The sequence below is a fragment of the Thamnophis sirtalis genome, unplaced genomic scaffold, assembly GCF_051295495.1.
Source record: "Thamnophis sirtalis isolate CommonGarterSnake01/CBP01778 unplaced genomic scaffold, rThaSir2_p1.2 scaffold_6, whole genome shotgun sequence".
NCBI classification, from domain to species: Eukaryota; Metazoa; Chordata; class Lepidosauria; order Squamata; family Natricidae; genus Thamnophis; species Thamnophis sirtalis.
Window position 1 is genome coordinate 20150202 of NW_028261386.1, and position 14855 is coordinate 20165056.

General features: G+C 43.1%; 1 protein-coding gene across 1 annotated transcript in view; it reads right to left on the reverse strand.

The window, feature by feature from the left end:
- Nucleotides 1-14855, reverse strand: part of MLXIPL (MLX interacting protein like) — a 61108-nt gene that overhangs the window by 1000 nt on the left and 45253 nt on the right. The window contains exons 8-16 of the mRNA XM_087717332.1: nt 12171-12358; nt 10396-10960; nt 4065-4138; nt 2970-3135; nt 2618-2718; nt 1565-1684; nt 1169-1296; nt 841-964; nt 477-606 (exon numbers count right to left, since the gene is read on the reverse strand). Coding sequence (XP_087573458.1) covers nt 477-606; nt 841-964; nt 1169-1296; nt 1565-1684; nt 2618-2718; nt 2970-3135; nt 4065-4138; nt 10396-10960; nt 12171-12358 — 1596 coding nt within the window. The remainder of the gene's footprint in view (nt 1-476; nt 607-840; nt 965-1168; nt 1297-1564; nt 1685-2617; nt 2719-2969; nt 3136-4064; nt 4139-10395; nt 10961-12170; nt 12359-14855) is intronic.

The following is a 14855-nucleotide window of genomic DNA, read 5'->3' on the forward strand; positions in this document are numbered from 1 at the left end:
ATTAGATGTTCTACTCTCCCTCCCCACCTGAAAAGAACTCTGTTCCAACTGCCACTTGGGCATGGGCAGCACATGACTCATCTGGCCTGTGGGCTGGGATGAGGATCAATGGGGCCAGGCTGAGGGAGAGAAGGGGATAAGATAGAAAAGGCCTCTGTGGGGCAAGCCTGAGGGAGAGAAGGTGGATAGGAGAGAAGAGGAGAGGCTTCTGTGAGGCAAGCCCTTAGGAGAGAAGGGGAGAGGAGAGGCCGATCGTAACTACTCATTAATGTTCAAGCTTTAATTGTCAATGTTTCAAGCCCAATCAAATAGTTCCATAGTGAAGCACAGGTATCCAACCAACTAATAGAACTATATAGAACATTAGAACAAATAACAACTGAACAACTCCATACTGGATTAAAGTTTAAACGTTAAACTGTCCTTTGCACCCAGAACCATCCTAACTGAAAACGAAAAGGAAGTCAATGACTCACTGGGTCGCAGTGACGGAAGTGAACAGTATTGTTCCAGCCAGGCCAAAGATGTCTGACTGAGGCTTTCTAGGCTGCTGGTAGAGACCATCCCGTTGAAGGACTCAAAGAGAGGCCGCATGATGATGCTGAACTGATGAAGGAGGAACAGTTAAGGAGCCAGCTTTGGGGGGTTTTTTTCTCTCTCTCTCTCTGCTACCTTTGCTAGGTGGCAAATTAGATACCCTGCTGTCATCTGTGCCTTGCACAAGGAATACTTGAATCATTGCAAGAAATACTTGAACCATTGGCAATTTCAGAGAACTTTTATTCTGGACAATGCAGATTCCCTTTCAGGAGTGCAAGCAGCCTCCTCCCCAAAGGATACAACCCAGAACTTCCAATTCTGTAAGGTGCACAAGCGGACATATTCGTCAAACATATGTCGCATCTGGTCAAAACGCTGGCGGGTGATGGGCACCCCCGTGTCAGGCAACTGCTGCTGGCAGAGGCTAAAGAAGAAGAATGACAAGTTAGGGAGAAGCCTGGATTTCACACATAAGCCAGGTGCTACCATCTCCACGGCCTCTGGCCTGTGGCTCCCACCCTTTACTGTATGCCCAATTGGCCATGCCAGAGCTCCATGTCAGCAACCAAAAGACACCCAAATCACTTTCTTTGCCAAAGAAAGCCAGTGGTCCTCCCAGCAGGCCTACTTGATGGAAACGTTCAGCTCCTCAATTTGATCCCGCAGGCGCTGGGTTTCATCCTGCAGGGTAGCGCGTTCCTGCTGCAGCTTGCAGATGTATTCTGCTGTTTTCTGCAGGGTTGTGGCCTTGCTGATCTGCATAGTGGGGTGAAGGAAGGGAGGAAAAATGTGTTTGGACAGCTTCCCTGGCCCGGCAGCCTCCACACACACACAGCTCCTATAACATCTGCTTTGCCTGCCAGCTGTGGATTACAAAGCGTGCAGAACTCATCCTTCAGATTAAGGATGGCTGACAAGACCAGAGAAGAAGATTCTCCAAAATGGCGTCAAGAACTGCAAGGGTAATTTTGTGGCCTCTGTTGAGGAAACTGGCAAAGATCAAGAACGGCCGATCAGCACTCACCTTAAGGCTGGGCTGGGCACTCAGAGTGCTCACTAGGCCATGTAATGTGTCAAACCCCAGTTTGATGTTAAAACGGCGTTTCTGCTCTGCAGAAATGTGGATGATTCTGCGGCTCTCAGTCTGGGAGGGAAGAAGGGAATTTTCAGTGTAAAACTTAGATGTTCAAATGGGACTAGAATTTCCATTGCTAACCAGTGTGGATGTTAGGTGAGTGTGCTCAATTTTACAACCTTTCCTGCCAAAAGTTAAGCAAATCACTGAAGTTGTTAAATTAATCTTATGGTCATTAAGTGAATCAGCACCACCCCAATTGACTTTGCTTGTCAGAAGCTGGCTGGGAAGGTCTCAAATGGCAAACGTGAGCCCAGGATGCTGCAACTCTTCCAAATACATACCAGCTGTATTGTTTTGATAAAATGAACATAGGGTGGCTATGATGGTCGTAAGTGTGAGGACAGGTGCTAAAACATCTTTTTTCAGTGCTGTTGTAACTTTGAAAGTCACTAAGTGAATGGTTGTAAGTTGAGGACTACCTGTATGTAGCTCCTGAATCACATTGCCAAAATCTGGTATCAAATGGTCATATAACTGGAATGCATTTCCTGCTAGGTTTCCATAGGAAAAAAACAAAGGAAAAAGCCGCTAAACTGTTTTCTTGTAGGACTGATCAAATAGGGCTTTAAAACAAAAATATTGATAGGATTTTTAGGTTTCTACTGCCTTGGAAGCTGAGCATTTCGAACAGGGTACAAGGAGGCAGTTTCATTTTCAGGTTGCCCCTTTGTTCTTTGACACAGTCACAAGCTGTGTTTTTTTTTACGAGTTCCATCCCTAATGAGTGATTTTATGCATGTATTTCTAAAAACCGTCTAGAGGCCAGCAAGGAAAATGCCACAGACCAATGAAGCATATGAAAAATAAGCTGCGATAAATCAGAGGGTTTTACTAATGAGGGGTCCTTGGTGCTCTCCCTTATGAGTTTATTATTGCTTCACAATTCACTAATTTCTGGGTTTGACAGGGTTAATAGGATCTGAGGGAACATGATCTTACCTTGCTTGGTTCTGCCCTAGATTGGCTTGCATAGAGAGGGGATGAAACTAGCCCCTCAAGGAAGACAGGAGGTCCCTGTGTCATTCTTTGGTTATTGGCCGCTGGGGGGGGTGGGGAGGACAGAAGAAAACATACAATTATTGATTGCTACTGAGCATTCACAGACTTCTATGGAACATATATTCAGGCAGAACACTGTCCAGAATAGATAGAACTACTGGTTGATTGTAGATCAGTGTTTCTCAACCTTGGCGACTTTAAGTCCTGTGGACTTCAACTCCCAGAATTCCTCAGCCAGTTGGCTGGGGGATTCTGGGAACACTGTTGTAGATGCTGGTTTCTAATGACTCACCACAAGTAGGAGTGGGGGAGAGGCGTTCCATCTTGGGGACAAGCAATGAACCTGTTGATGCTGTGGTTGCAATGGACTGCGAAGGGCTGGAGATGGGGGACAGCTGAGGGCTGAGCTCTGTTATTCGGGGCAAAAAGCTGACGGGTTCATCACCAAATGTGTTGCGCTTCAGAAAGGAAGGGAAAAAACAGTTAGCACCGTATAAGGGAACATTAAGCATAGGAGTGTCCATGGAACCTTCTGCCACCAGATACTAAAAATTACTCTAGAAAGGAGAACAGATTAATGGAAGAGAAATCTATTAGCTATAGTCCTGATTTCTAAACAGCCAGGAATGGAATTTCCAGCGTCGGAAACAGTATACAGCAGAGGTGGGTTTCTGCCAGTTCGGCCCGGATCGGGCGAACCCGAAGTGGCAGTGGCGGGAAGCTCTGCCCACCCACCCAGACACTTCTGCAGATGTGCAGAAGCATCATGCATGTGCAATGTGCACACCAGCGAACCAGTAGTAAAAAAAGTGGAAACCCCCCCACTGGTATGTAGTACTTGGGAATAGCAGTTTTTTGGGACAAGCAGCGAGTTGATATCTGCTTCCAGCTCTGTTGATGAACTTCCCAGAGGAAGATGATGAGTCCAGTCACCAGTGGAGAAAAGAAGCTGGACAACCTGGGACTTTCTGTCTATGAAGTGCTACCATTCTTCCGTTACAATTTCTCCTCTAATAAAAGCTAGTATTGGCAATCTAGGTGTGGGATGTATGTTGGTTCATTTCACCCATGGTTAGGGCAGTTTCCCCTCCAACTGTCTAACATGATATCCTCCGACATAGAATAGAATAACAGAGTTGGATGGGACCATGGAGGTCTTCTAGTCCAACCCCCTGCCTAGGTAGGAAACCCTACACCATTTCAGACACTTCAGACATCAACCAGGGTTTTTCACTTTCTCCTGAAATCCCAAGTTTCAAATCCCAAACTGTCCAGGTGAGATACAACTCCATTCCTTCCAGTTTTAGAAGCACTTTATCTTAACCTTTTTCCAAACCCAAAAACACTCCCCCCCCAAAAAAAGATTCATTCTCTCACCAACACCTACCAGGGTCTCAGGTGCTGTGGCAGCCACGGTGTGGCTGGGAGCAGCCAGGTCCTCTAAACTAGGTTCTGTTTTTGCTGTAAAAAGAGGTAAAATTAAGTCAACCCATTTATAGACTACAGTAAGGTTTACACAAGCTGCATAAGCCTAAACCAAGGACAAGAAAGTCCAATCCCTGCATTCATGTAAGATGTGACGGTGCAGCAGATAAACCATGCTGAATGAATGATCGGATTCACACAGCATCCTGACACCTGCACTCCCACATTATGCTGAACTAAAAACCGCCCAATTTCATTTTAACCTAGGTTAATATGTCGTGTGAATCCAACCAAACAGTGCTTTCAAATTTAATGAGTGCTCAGGATGCTTTAACTCTAGTGCAGCTGATCTATAGTTAAGGAGGGAGGGCTCTCTTCCAAATGGAATCTTGTCCCCATGAACAGCATGTGTGCATGAAGCTTAGTTAGAGATGGGGCTAGCCTTTTATTTCTCTGAAGGTCTTTCTGGGTTACTGAAAGAAAGATGCTAATGTTTTCTTGGATAACGGGGAAGGGGCATCTTGATGGATTCCCCCCCCCCTGTTGTGGAGCACCTGTACATCAGGAAAGAAACAAATCTTGCTTTATCCCTCTGTCACATAGCTACTGGTTACAGCTTTTTCAGCAGGCAGCAACATCTGTCTGACCTTGTCTGGGCTTGAAAGCTAAGCAGGGTTAGGCCTCATTAGTACTTGGAGGGGAGACCTCATATGGAATAGCAGGTCCATATGTTAGACAAGGAAGTCAAAATAACATCCTAGAAAAAGAAAATTATTCCTCTACTTTTGCCGTACGTCCAAAGAATGAACCTGAAGGGATCCTGACTCAAATCTTTTTACTTTATTAGGGCTACAGATCTGAAATGGAGAATGGTCCATTGCCAAAGATTACCGTTACCCAACTAAGACCAGGAACAGCTAACAATCCAAAAATAAATGGATCATTGGCATGCAATTTTGTTATTTTGTTCTGGATTTCAAGAGATGGTCTCTCTTTCCTTTTTACTCTGTGTGCGCTCATTCTTAAATCCGATGATGGGAACTATTATTTTTAACATATGTGCCCAGTTGAAAGGCAATAACGGCCTGAAAAACAGGATAAAAACATTTTATTCATTTATTTGTATCCCACCTTTTATTATTTTTACAAATAATTCAAAGTGGCAAACATATTCATCTTCCTCCTCCCTCTTCCTATTTTTCCCACAACAGCAGATCTGTGAAATGAGTTGGGCTGAGGGAGAGCGACTGGCCCAAAGTCACCCAGCTGGCTTTCATAAGTAAAGCAAGACTAGAACTCACGGTCTCCAGCTTTCTAGCGTGGTGCCTTAACCACTAGACAAAACTGTCCAACATATAGATGAGGATGAGGATTTATACACCACTTTTTAATGTTTTAGCTAGAGTCTAGAGAAGCTTGTTGTGTTCCACCAAAAGTCTAAAAGATTTTTCTTTTGGTCTCTCCATTGACCACTAGGGCACATCCATACAGCTGTTTTGCCATATTCCTCCCAAGCTATTAGGAAATCATGCTTCCCTCACATTCATCTTCATTGTGCTGTGAAAACAGGTGTGGGCTACCCTGCTTCCCACTCACTTTTAAATGTCCCATTCTAATCTAGGGGATGTGACTGGTGCTTTCCTCTACTCAAATCTCAGTCCTGACAGTTAGAACAATTAATCAGTGGAACAACTGGCCTCCAGAAGTTGTGAATGTTCCAACACTGGAGGTTTTTAAGAAGAGGTTGGAAACCATTTGTCTGAAATGGTATAAGGTTTCCTGCCTGAACAGGGAGGTTGGGCTAGAAGATCTCCAAGGTCCCTTCCAACTCTCATTCTGTTAATCTGTTAATCTTCCACCACATGGAAACGATCTTCCAACGGTAACACAACTGTCTCCTTATTGCATGCACAATTATGTTTTCCCTTTTTTTCTTTTCTATCACATACAATCAAGATCAAGTGAGTTACTAATACCACTCTATAAAGCCCTAGCAGGACCACACCTAGAGTACTGCATCCAGTTTTGGTCACCACGCTATAAAAAAGATGTTGAGAGACTAGAAAAAGTGCAGAGAAGAGCAACCAGTATGATTAAGGGACTGGAGACTAAAACATATGAAGAACAGTTAAAGGAGCTGGGCATTGCTAGGCTAGTGAAGAGAAGGACCAGCAGAGAAATAGCAATAGCAATAGCAGTAGACTTATATACCGCTTCATAGGCCTTTCAGGCCTCTCTAAGCGGTTTACAGAGAGTCAGCATATTGCCCCCAACAATCTGGGTCCTCATTTTACCCACCTCGGAAGGATGGAAGGCTGAGTCAACCCTGAGCCGGTGAGATTTGAACCGCTGACCTGCTGATCTAGCAGTAGCCTGCAGTGCTGCATTTAACCACTGCGCCACCTTGGCTCAGTGGTGGTGAGTGGAAATGATACCAGTGTTCCAATATTTGAGGGGCTGCCACAGAGAGAGGGGGGATCAAGCAATTTTCCAAAGCACCTGAAGGCCAGACAAGGAATAATGAATGGAAACTGACCAAGGAGAGATTCAGCCTGGAAATAAGGAGTAACTTTCTGACAGTGAGAACAATCAACCAATGGAACAGAAGTTGCCTTCAGAAGTCATCACTCAAGATTTTTAAGAAGAGGTTGGATTGCCATTTGTCAGAAATGGTGTAGGGTCTCCTGTTTGAGCAGGGGGTTGGACTAGATGATCTATAAAGTCCCTTCCAACTCTGTTAATCTGTTAAGCACACAGTGAGCTGAACTTTTAAAAGAATGCTTTTTAACTTTGGTTCGACTAGTCAATTGTTCAAGTGCTAGGTGGCAGAAAGTGTTAGGGTTTTGTTTTTTCTTTGTTTGGTTTTTTTTTTAATTTGTTCAGTCAAAGATGCAGCTGTCAAAAGCTGGAGATGGAGAACAGAACAAGGTTTGACTAAGGAGAGCCGTGTGACAGCTGTAAAGTTCCCCAAACCCTCCTTGAAGAGAGGGAGGGAAGAGCCAAGACTGCCCGGGTATAATGGAAGGTGGAAATGACTTTGGGAAACAGGAGGAAGAGCAGCAGATTAGGCAATGGACAAGTAAGAGGCAGATGAGTCTGCAGAAGGAATGTGGGCATGGCAAAGTTCTCAGAAAGGACCCTCCCTAGTTTCTTCTGCAGAGGTAGGGGAGGGGGGAGAGAGAGGAGTACTTTCACACCTGCAAGATTCAGTTAATGTAACCTTACAATACAAATAGAGCTTGTGCTCCTGGATGCGCTATTTGTCTGCGCTAACTGGCAAGCCTGACATCTGGGAGGAGCTGCCATTAGAAACAGAATTCTCTGCTACCAGGCTACAGAAGTACAAGAGCCATTATACTTTCCATTATACTTTCCATTATACTTTCCATTATACTTTCAATTACATGCAGAGATGGGCTAGTCAATTTCAGGACTTTGCACTCCTTTGACTGACACAAAATATAATCTATAAAACATGCAGAGGAGTCATCTACAATTTAAATCGCTTCTCCTATAAATTCACTGGCTGAAGTGGTAACCAGTACACTAACCAGTCAAATCGATCTATTACTTGTAAAAATAGTTCAGAATCAGAGAAAGATTGCAATCTTCTACATGTCTACTCAGAAGTAATGTTATTAATGATACACTTTTCTTTGAGTTCTTGGAACTTATCGGTTGATTTAATTCATTTATATGTACTGTTTTATATTTATTGCACTCTTTTGTAAACCACTATGTCAGAACTGATTTGACAGTATGCAAATAGAATAAAAAATGAAAGTTCAATATGCTATTCAGAACTAATCTTATTAATAATGCATTTATCCTTGTATTCCTAACACTGATTAGTTATTGGTTGCTTTAATTCATTTTTAACTTCTGCATGTTTTTGTTAACTCTTTTGTAAACTACTATAGGTCTGTACTGTTTTGGCAGTATGCAATAGAAATGTAAGTTCAATAGGATTTAGTCTTTGAAAAGAATAAGCAATTTAGGTCCGTGCATGCTTTGACCATGATTTGAAAGAAATGATTTGGATGCTTTCATATAAGCCCAGCGTCTCTTTATTATTCATTAAAAGAGATGCCTTGCTCAAATGCAGTATAAAACAGTATTTCCAAATCATTTTAAAGTATACCCAGTACCTTCCAAATGCATTGCTTCTATGGTCTCCAAAATTCTCAATAGGACTTAGGCTACTAATAGTCCAAAACCCAAAAGGTTTCTGTTTGAATTGTTGACTTATTTGTAGAACTGAATGAAACATGTCTTGGCAACCTCCTAAACATATAAAGGGAACAGGACTGTGGCCAGCTAAAGAAATGGTGCATGGATTGGTATATGAGAAATGTCATTTTTGGTAACTAATAAGTTTGCATGCCAACCATTTTTTTTTAAAAAAAAAACAAGCAAAATGCATGCAATATAGATCTTAGAAGAGGATATCTACTCTTTCTTTTCCAGCACAATTTAATGCAACATCTTTTCTCAAAACATATTTACCATCTGTGCTTTTATACATAATAATAACAATAATGGAATAGATTCAGGATCATGCTTATATTCAGTGATATCTACTTGATATTAAATGTTGCATGGTTCATGTCAAATCTCCCTTAAAGGTAAAGGTTCCCCTCGCACATATGTGCTAGTCATTCCCGATTCTAGGGGGCATTTCAAAGCCAAAGAGCCAGCACTGTCTGAAGACGTCTCTGTGGTCATGTGGCCAGCATGACTAAAGGTCAAAGGCGCATGGAACGCTGTTACCTTCCCACCAAAGGTGATTCCTATTTTTCTACTTACATTTTTACATGCGTTTGAACTGCTAGGCTGGCAGAAGCTGGGACAAGTAATGGGAGCTCACTCCGTTATACAGCACTAGGAATTCGAACCACCAAACTGCCAACCTTTCTGATCAACAAGCTCAGTGTCTTAGCCACTGAGCCACCGCGTCCTTCTAATAGAATAGTTCAGGTTCATGCTTAATTAATGGAATCTAATGAAGTAGATTCAGGCTCATGCTTGGATTCAGTGATATCTACTTGATATTCAATGTTGCATGATTCATGTCAAATCTCCTTTAAATACACTATATTGCCAAAAGTATTCACTCACCCATCCAAATAATCAGAATCAGGTGTTCCAATTACTTGAAGAGCCGAGGTGGCGCAGTGGTTAAATGCAGCACTGCAGGCTACTTCAGCTGACTGCAGTTCTGCAGTTCGGCTGTTCAAATCTCACCGGCTCAGGGTTGACTCAGCCTTCCATCCTTCCGAGGTGGGTAAAATGAGGACCTGGATTGTTGTTGGGGGCAATATGCTGACTCTGTAAACCGCTTAGAGAGGGCTGAAAGCCCTATGAAGCGGTATATAAGTCTAACTGCTATTGCTATTGCTACTTCCATGGCCACAGGTGTATAAAATCAAGTACCTAGGCATGCAGACTGTTTTTATAAACATTGGTGAAAGAATGGGTCGCTCTCAGGAGCTCAGTGAATTCCAGCGTGGAACTGTGATAGGATGCCACCTGTGCAACAAATCCATTCGTGAAATTTCCTCACTCCTAAATATTCCACAGTCAACTGTCAGCTGTATTATAAGAACATGGAAGTATTTGGGAACGACAGCAACTCAGCCATGAAGTGGTAGGCTACGTAAACTCGTCCAACATCAGTGTGTGACCTCACAAATGCACTTCTGGAAGAATGGTCAAAAATTCCCACAAACACACTTCTAAGCCTTGTGGGCAGCCTTCCCAGAAGAGTTAAAGCTGTTATAGCTGCAAAGGGGGGACCGACGTCATATTGAACCCTATGGATTAGGAATGGGATGTCACTTACAGTAAATTCATATGCGAGTAAAGGCAGGTGAGCGAATGCTTTTGGCAATATAGTGTATGTCTAAATCTGGATTTCATCCAATGCTTTAAACTAGTCTGAACATGCTATCAGAGCAGAGGTGGCGCAGTGGTTAAATGCAGCACTGCAGGCTACTTCAGCTGACTGCTGTTCAAATCTCACCGGCTCAGGGTTGACTCAGCCTTCCATCCTTCCGAGGTGGGTAAAATGAGGACCCGGATTGTTGTTGGGGGCAATATGCTGACTCTGTAAACCGCTTAGAGGGGGCTGAAAGCCCTATGAAGCGGTATATAAGTCTAATTGCTATTAAGTAAAATGAAAATAAGATCTTTTTGAATGCAAGTCATTCTTTAATTAGACTTTGCAGTCTTAATCCCAATGCATTCTCAGCCTGGCAAATCCCCTCAGGAAATATTTTGCCTCGTATTCCTACCTGTGCTCAGCAGCTCTGTCAGACATTGGTCAGATATTGTTGCAGCAAGTGGGGAGACAGGAAGTCTTGGGGATCTCTTGTTCTTGACCGTTGCCCCCTTGGTCTTGGGCCTGTCACTTCCAGATGGGGGCTGTCCTCTGGCCAGGCCAGAAATTGGCAGACTAGGGAGCAGATGTGATGCATTGAAGGGAGAATGGTATCCAGATGGCAAGTCTAAATTGTAACATGGTATATTTGGGGGAAAACAGGCTGTGGAGAGGGATGGGGAATTAGGACAAGAAAAGAGAGGGGCAGATGGGTAGTGGAACTTGGAGCAAGGGGCTGACAGTGGTGGGCCAACTGGCTGTTGGCCGAGCAAAGGGGCTCTGGGCAGGGAGGCAGGACAGTAAGATCCATAGTGGTCAAGGCTGAGCCATTTGTTGGGGAGTGTGTAGGGAAGCAGGGGCTTCTGCTTGCGATCAGGACCAAAATTGTTGGGGGAGGTTGAGGGGGAAGGAACGGGAGGGATCTCAGGGCTGAGGAAGGCACCAGGTGAACCAAGCTGAGCTGGGCAGCCACCTGCAGACTGAAAAAGAAAAGAGAGGAGAAAGAGGCTGCAGCAGCAACAACAAAAAAGGTTAATTAACATATCCTCCCATCTCATTGTTGAAGTGGGCAGCCAACCAGAGAAAGGGAAAAGTGGCAGAAAGTCAAAAAGAGGAAGGCTCCAAATTCTATCTGACCTATAGAAACCCAAACTGCTCTATCTGAAATGCTTTGGCCTTTGCAAGTTTATTTAGCACTTAGAATAACTCTCCTGATTTGGATCGTTGTAAAATCAGCCAAATGAAGTAAAATAGAATAACCGCTGGCAATTTTTGAGCTAAATCCTGCAGCATTGTGGATCTGAATCTTACAAGTGGGAAATAATAGTGGGGTGGTTTATTCATATTTAGATCACCAAAATGTTGCCACTTTATATACTCTGTTGTACAGGAGCCAAGGTGGCGCAGTGGTTAAATGCAGCACTGCAGGCTACTTCAGCTGATTGCAGTTCTGCAGTTCGACTGTTCAAATCTCACCGGCTCAGGGTTGACTCAGCCTTCCATCCTTCCGAGGTGGGTAAAATGAGGACCCGGATTGTTGTTGGGGGCAATATGCTGACTCTGTAAACCGCTTAGAGAGGGCTGAAAGCCCTATGAAGCGGTATATAAGTTTAACTGCTACTGCTATTGTACTCCACCTCATTACTAGGGATGTGATAGGCAAGAATTGATCCTTGATGTTCAACTTATTTTCCCTGCCCAAATAACACTTTGCACATGAATCTGTTTATTATTCCATATTCAATTTATACTGAGAATTCCTGCAAATGGGCAAATGTCTCCCTCTTAAAGTCTGGATACAGCAGGAACTGTAGGCTGAACCCAGACTGAGTTGGAAAGGGCAGAAAAATACAAAAGGAGAGAACAGGCCCCAAATCTATCATGTTTCTCCGAAAATAAGACAGAGTCTTATTTTCTTTTGACCACCGAAATAAGCACTTGGCCTTATTTTCGGGGAGGTCTTATTATTTTTGAGATGCAGGAGGCACCAAGCGTGGTCACCTCATGGCTGCTGCTGGGTTGCAATATTTTTGAGGGGGGCTTATTTTCAGGGGAGGGCTTATTTTAGCGCATGCGCTCAAAAGCCCGATTGGGCTTATTATCCGGGGCGGTCTTATTTTCGGGGAAACAGGGTAAATCAAAACCTAGGGTGGAGGATTGGAGAAACAGATGCCCATCAACCTTGCACACCTGAAGACGAGGGCTGCTCAAGTTAGGCGAACTGGCAGAGCCTGTGGGAAGCAAGGCATTGGACGGGCTGGGAAGAAGGTTGCTACCACCACTATCAAAAAGGGTGTCTGGCAGGGGCACAAAGCAAGGCTGATCTGTGTAGCTCAGAGGGGTTTGTGCAGGCACTGGCCGAGGGCTGGAGAAGAAATCTAGAAAACAAAAGAGAGACCTAGTCGGTTAGACAGTTTTATACGCCACAAAAACATTCCAAATTTGACAGGAGGCATACATGATATAAATTCAAGCTGCTTACATGCTCCGTGCTTTACTTTATTTCTGTGGAATCAAGAGTTATGGAATTATGAAAGTCTCCAAACATTAGGAATTGCAGTGTTTATGTAGACCTCAGGCTATTTCCGCCCCTTCTCTATAAAAAGGCAGTCCAATTTGAATAGTGTCGAGAATACAATATTAGTTCCTTTCAAACATATATTCAGCTAAAAAACAGAAATCTTCCCAGAGTGATTGAGGAACTCTTTCAACTGGGTAACAAACACATCATGCGAACAGAAAAATGAATTAATTCAGCAAGAAGGTTAGGGGTGTGGTGTGGGAAAGCAGTGATAATATAAATTATAAAGACACACAGAAAGTTTTTCCCCTGAATGCCATCACTCTGCTAAGCAACTAATTCTCACAACACTGTCAAATTATCTTCTAAGACTGTATTACTATTATTCTTCTCTTCCTTCCTAGTACCCATCTCTTTCCTAGTACCTATTTCTTTCCACTTATAACTATAACCATGTTGCTTGTATTTTTAAATTTTATATTGTTTTATTTGTTTCCTAGTATAATTTAATACAATAGCAGAGTTGGAAGGGACCTTGGAGGTCTTCTAGTCCAACCCCTGCCTAGGCAGGAAACCCCATACCATTTCAGACAAATGTCTATCCAACATCTTCTTAAAGACTTCCAGTGTTGGGGCATTCACAACTTCTGAAGGCAAACTGTTCCACTGATTAATTGTTCTAACTGTCAGGAAATTTCTCCTCAGTTCTAAGTTGCTTCTCTCCTTGATTAGTTTCCACCCATTGCTTCTTGTTCTATCCTCAGGTGCCTTGGAGAATAGTTTGACTCCCTCTTCTTTGTGGCTTCCCCTGAGATATTGGAAGACTGCTATCCTGTCTCCCCTAGTCCTTCTTTTCATTAAACTAGACATACCCAGTTCCTGCAACCATTCTTCATATGTTTTAGTCTCCAATCCCCTAATCATCATTTGATTGCTTATTAATAACCTATGACTATCACTAGGTGTTGTATTTTATGATTCTTGATGAATGTATTCTATTTTATTTTTCTTTTATGTACACTAAGAGCATATGCACCAAAGACAAATTCCTTGTGTGTCCAATCACACTTAGTCAATAAAGAATTATATTCTATAATGTGATATCCAATTTGGACCCTGGATTATACCGTAGCTAAACAGAAGTGCCTTACCTGGGAGACACCTTCAGTTTGTAAGTTTACCTTCCTTAACCAGGGCTCTAGGTATTGTCCGAACTCAAACTTGAGTGGTGAGCTCAGCTAAGTTTAACTGCTGACCTTAGAAGTTCACGAGAGGATCCAAGAGCAACTATAACAAAAAAAGACCCGATCCAGCTGAAGCATCTCTGCTGCTCTTGAAGTTTTTTTCTTACTTATGGGAATATGTAAAATGAGATAAGAGTACCAGGAGGTTATCCCAATTGGATTACTACAGTAACTTTATTTTATAAAAAGGAGATGTCTGGGATTCAGGCCCTGTAAAGATAGGTAAAATTTTGCTCTGACCAGGGAGGACAAGTTTACTAGGTTTCTTGCTCGTGGATGGTACTCATGGATATTTGTATTCAGAATTAGGACCAGTCTTTAGTTAATTTATTGTTCGAAGTTATGTGAATGCAGAAAACTCTGTGTGGGTGTTTGTGTATGAGAGAGAGAGACAGAGAGACAGACAGAGACAAAGATACAGAGATACACACACATATACACAGAGAGAGAGAGAGAGAGAGAGACAGACAGACAGACAGACAGACAGACAGATAGACAGACAGACAGACAGAGAAAGATACAGAGATACACACACAGAGAGAGACAGAGACAGAGAAAGATACAGAGATACAGAGAGAGAGATACAGATACAGAGACAGAGAGGGATGCAGAAATACAGAGACAGAGACAGACAGAGAGAGAGACAGAGAGAGAGACAGAGATACAGAGACAGAGAGAGACAGAGATACAGAGAGAGAGACAGAGACAGAGAGAGATGCAGAGAGAGATAAAGACAGAGATACAAAAAGAGAGAGATACTGGAGGTGGCTAATGGACTGAGGGATTCTACCTCCACCCCATTTACACCTTGCTCCCTTCCTTAGCTCTCTTTCAATTTTAATGTTAATATTTATTATTTTAATATCTTACTGTTTTATTCTATTGTTTTTACTCTATTGTAAGCCACTTAGAGTCACCTCCAGGTGAGATGGGTGGAACAGACATTTAATCAATGCATAGATAAATCAGCCCATACAGCCACTGAGCTTAAGAGACATTGCACCCCCTTCCTGATGCTGATGGTGCTGCCTTGGAGAAGCCACTGCGCTGTTCTCACCTGGCCAGAGATGGTTGGAAGGCAGATGGCTGGGTTTTGTAGCAGCAGAAGCA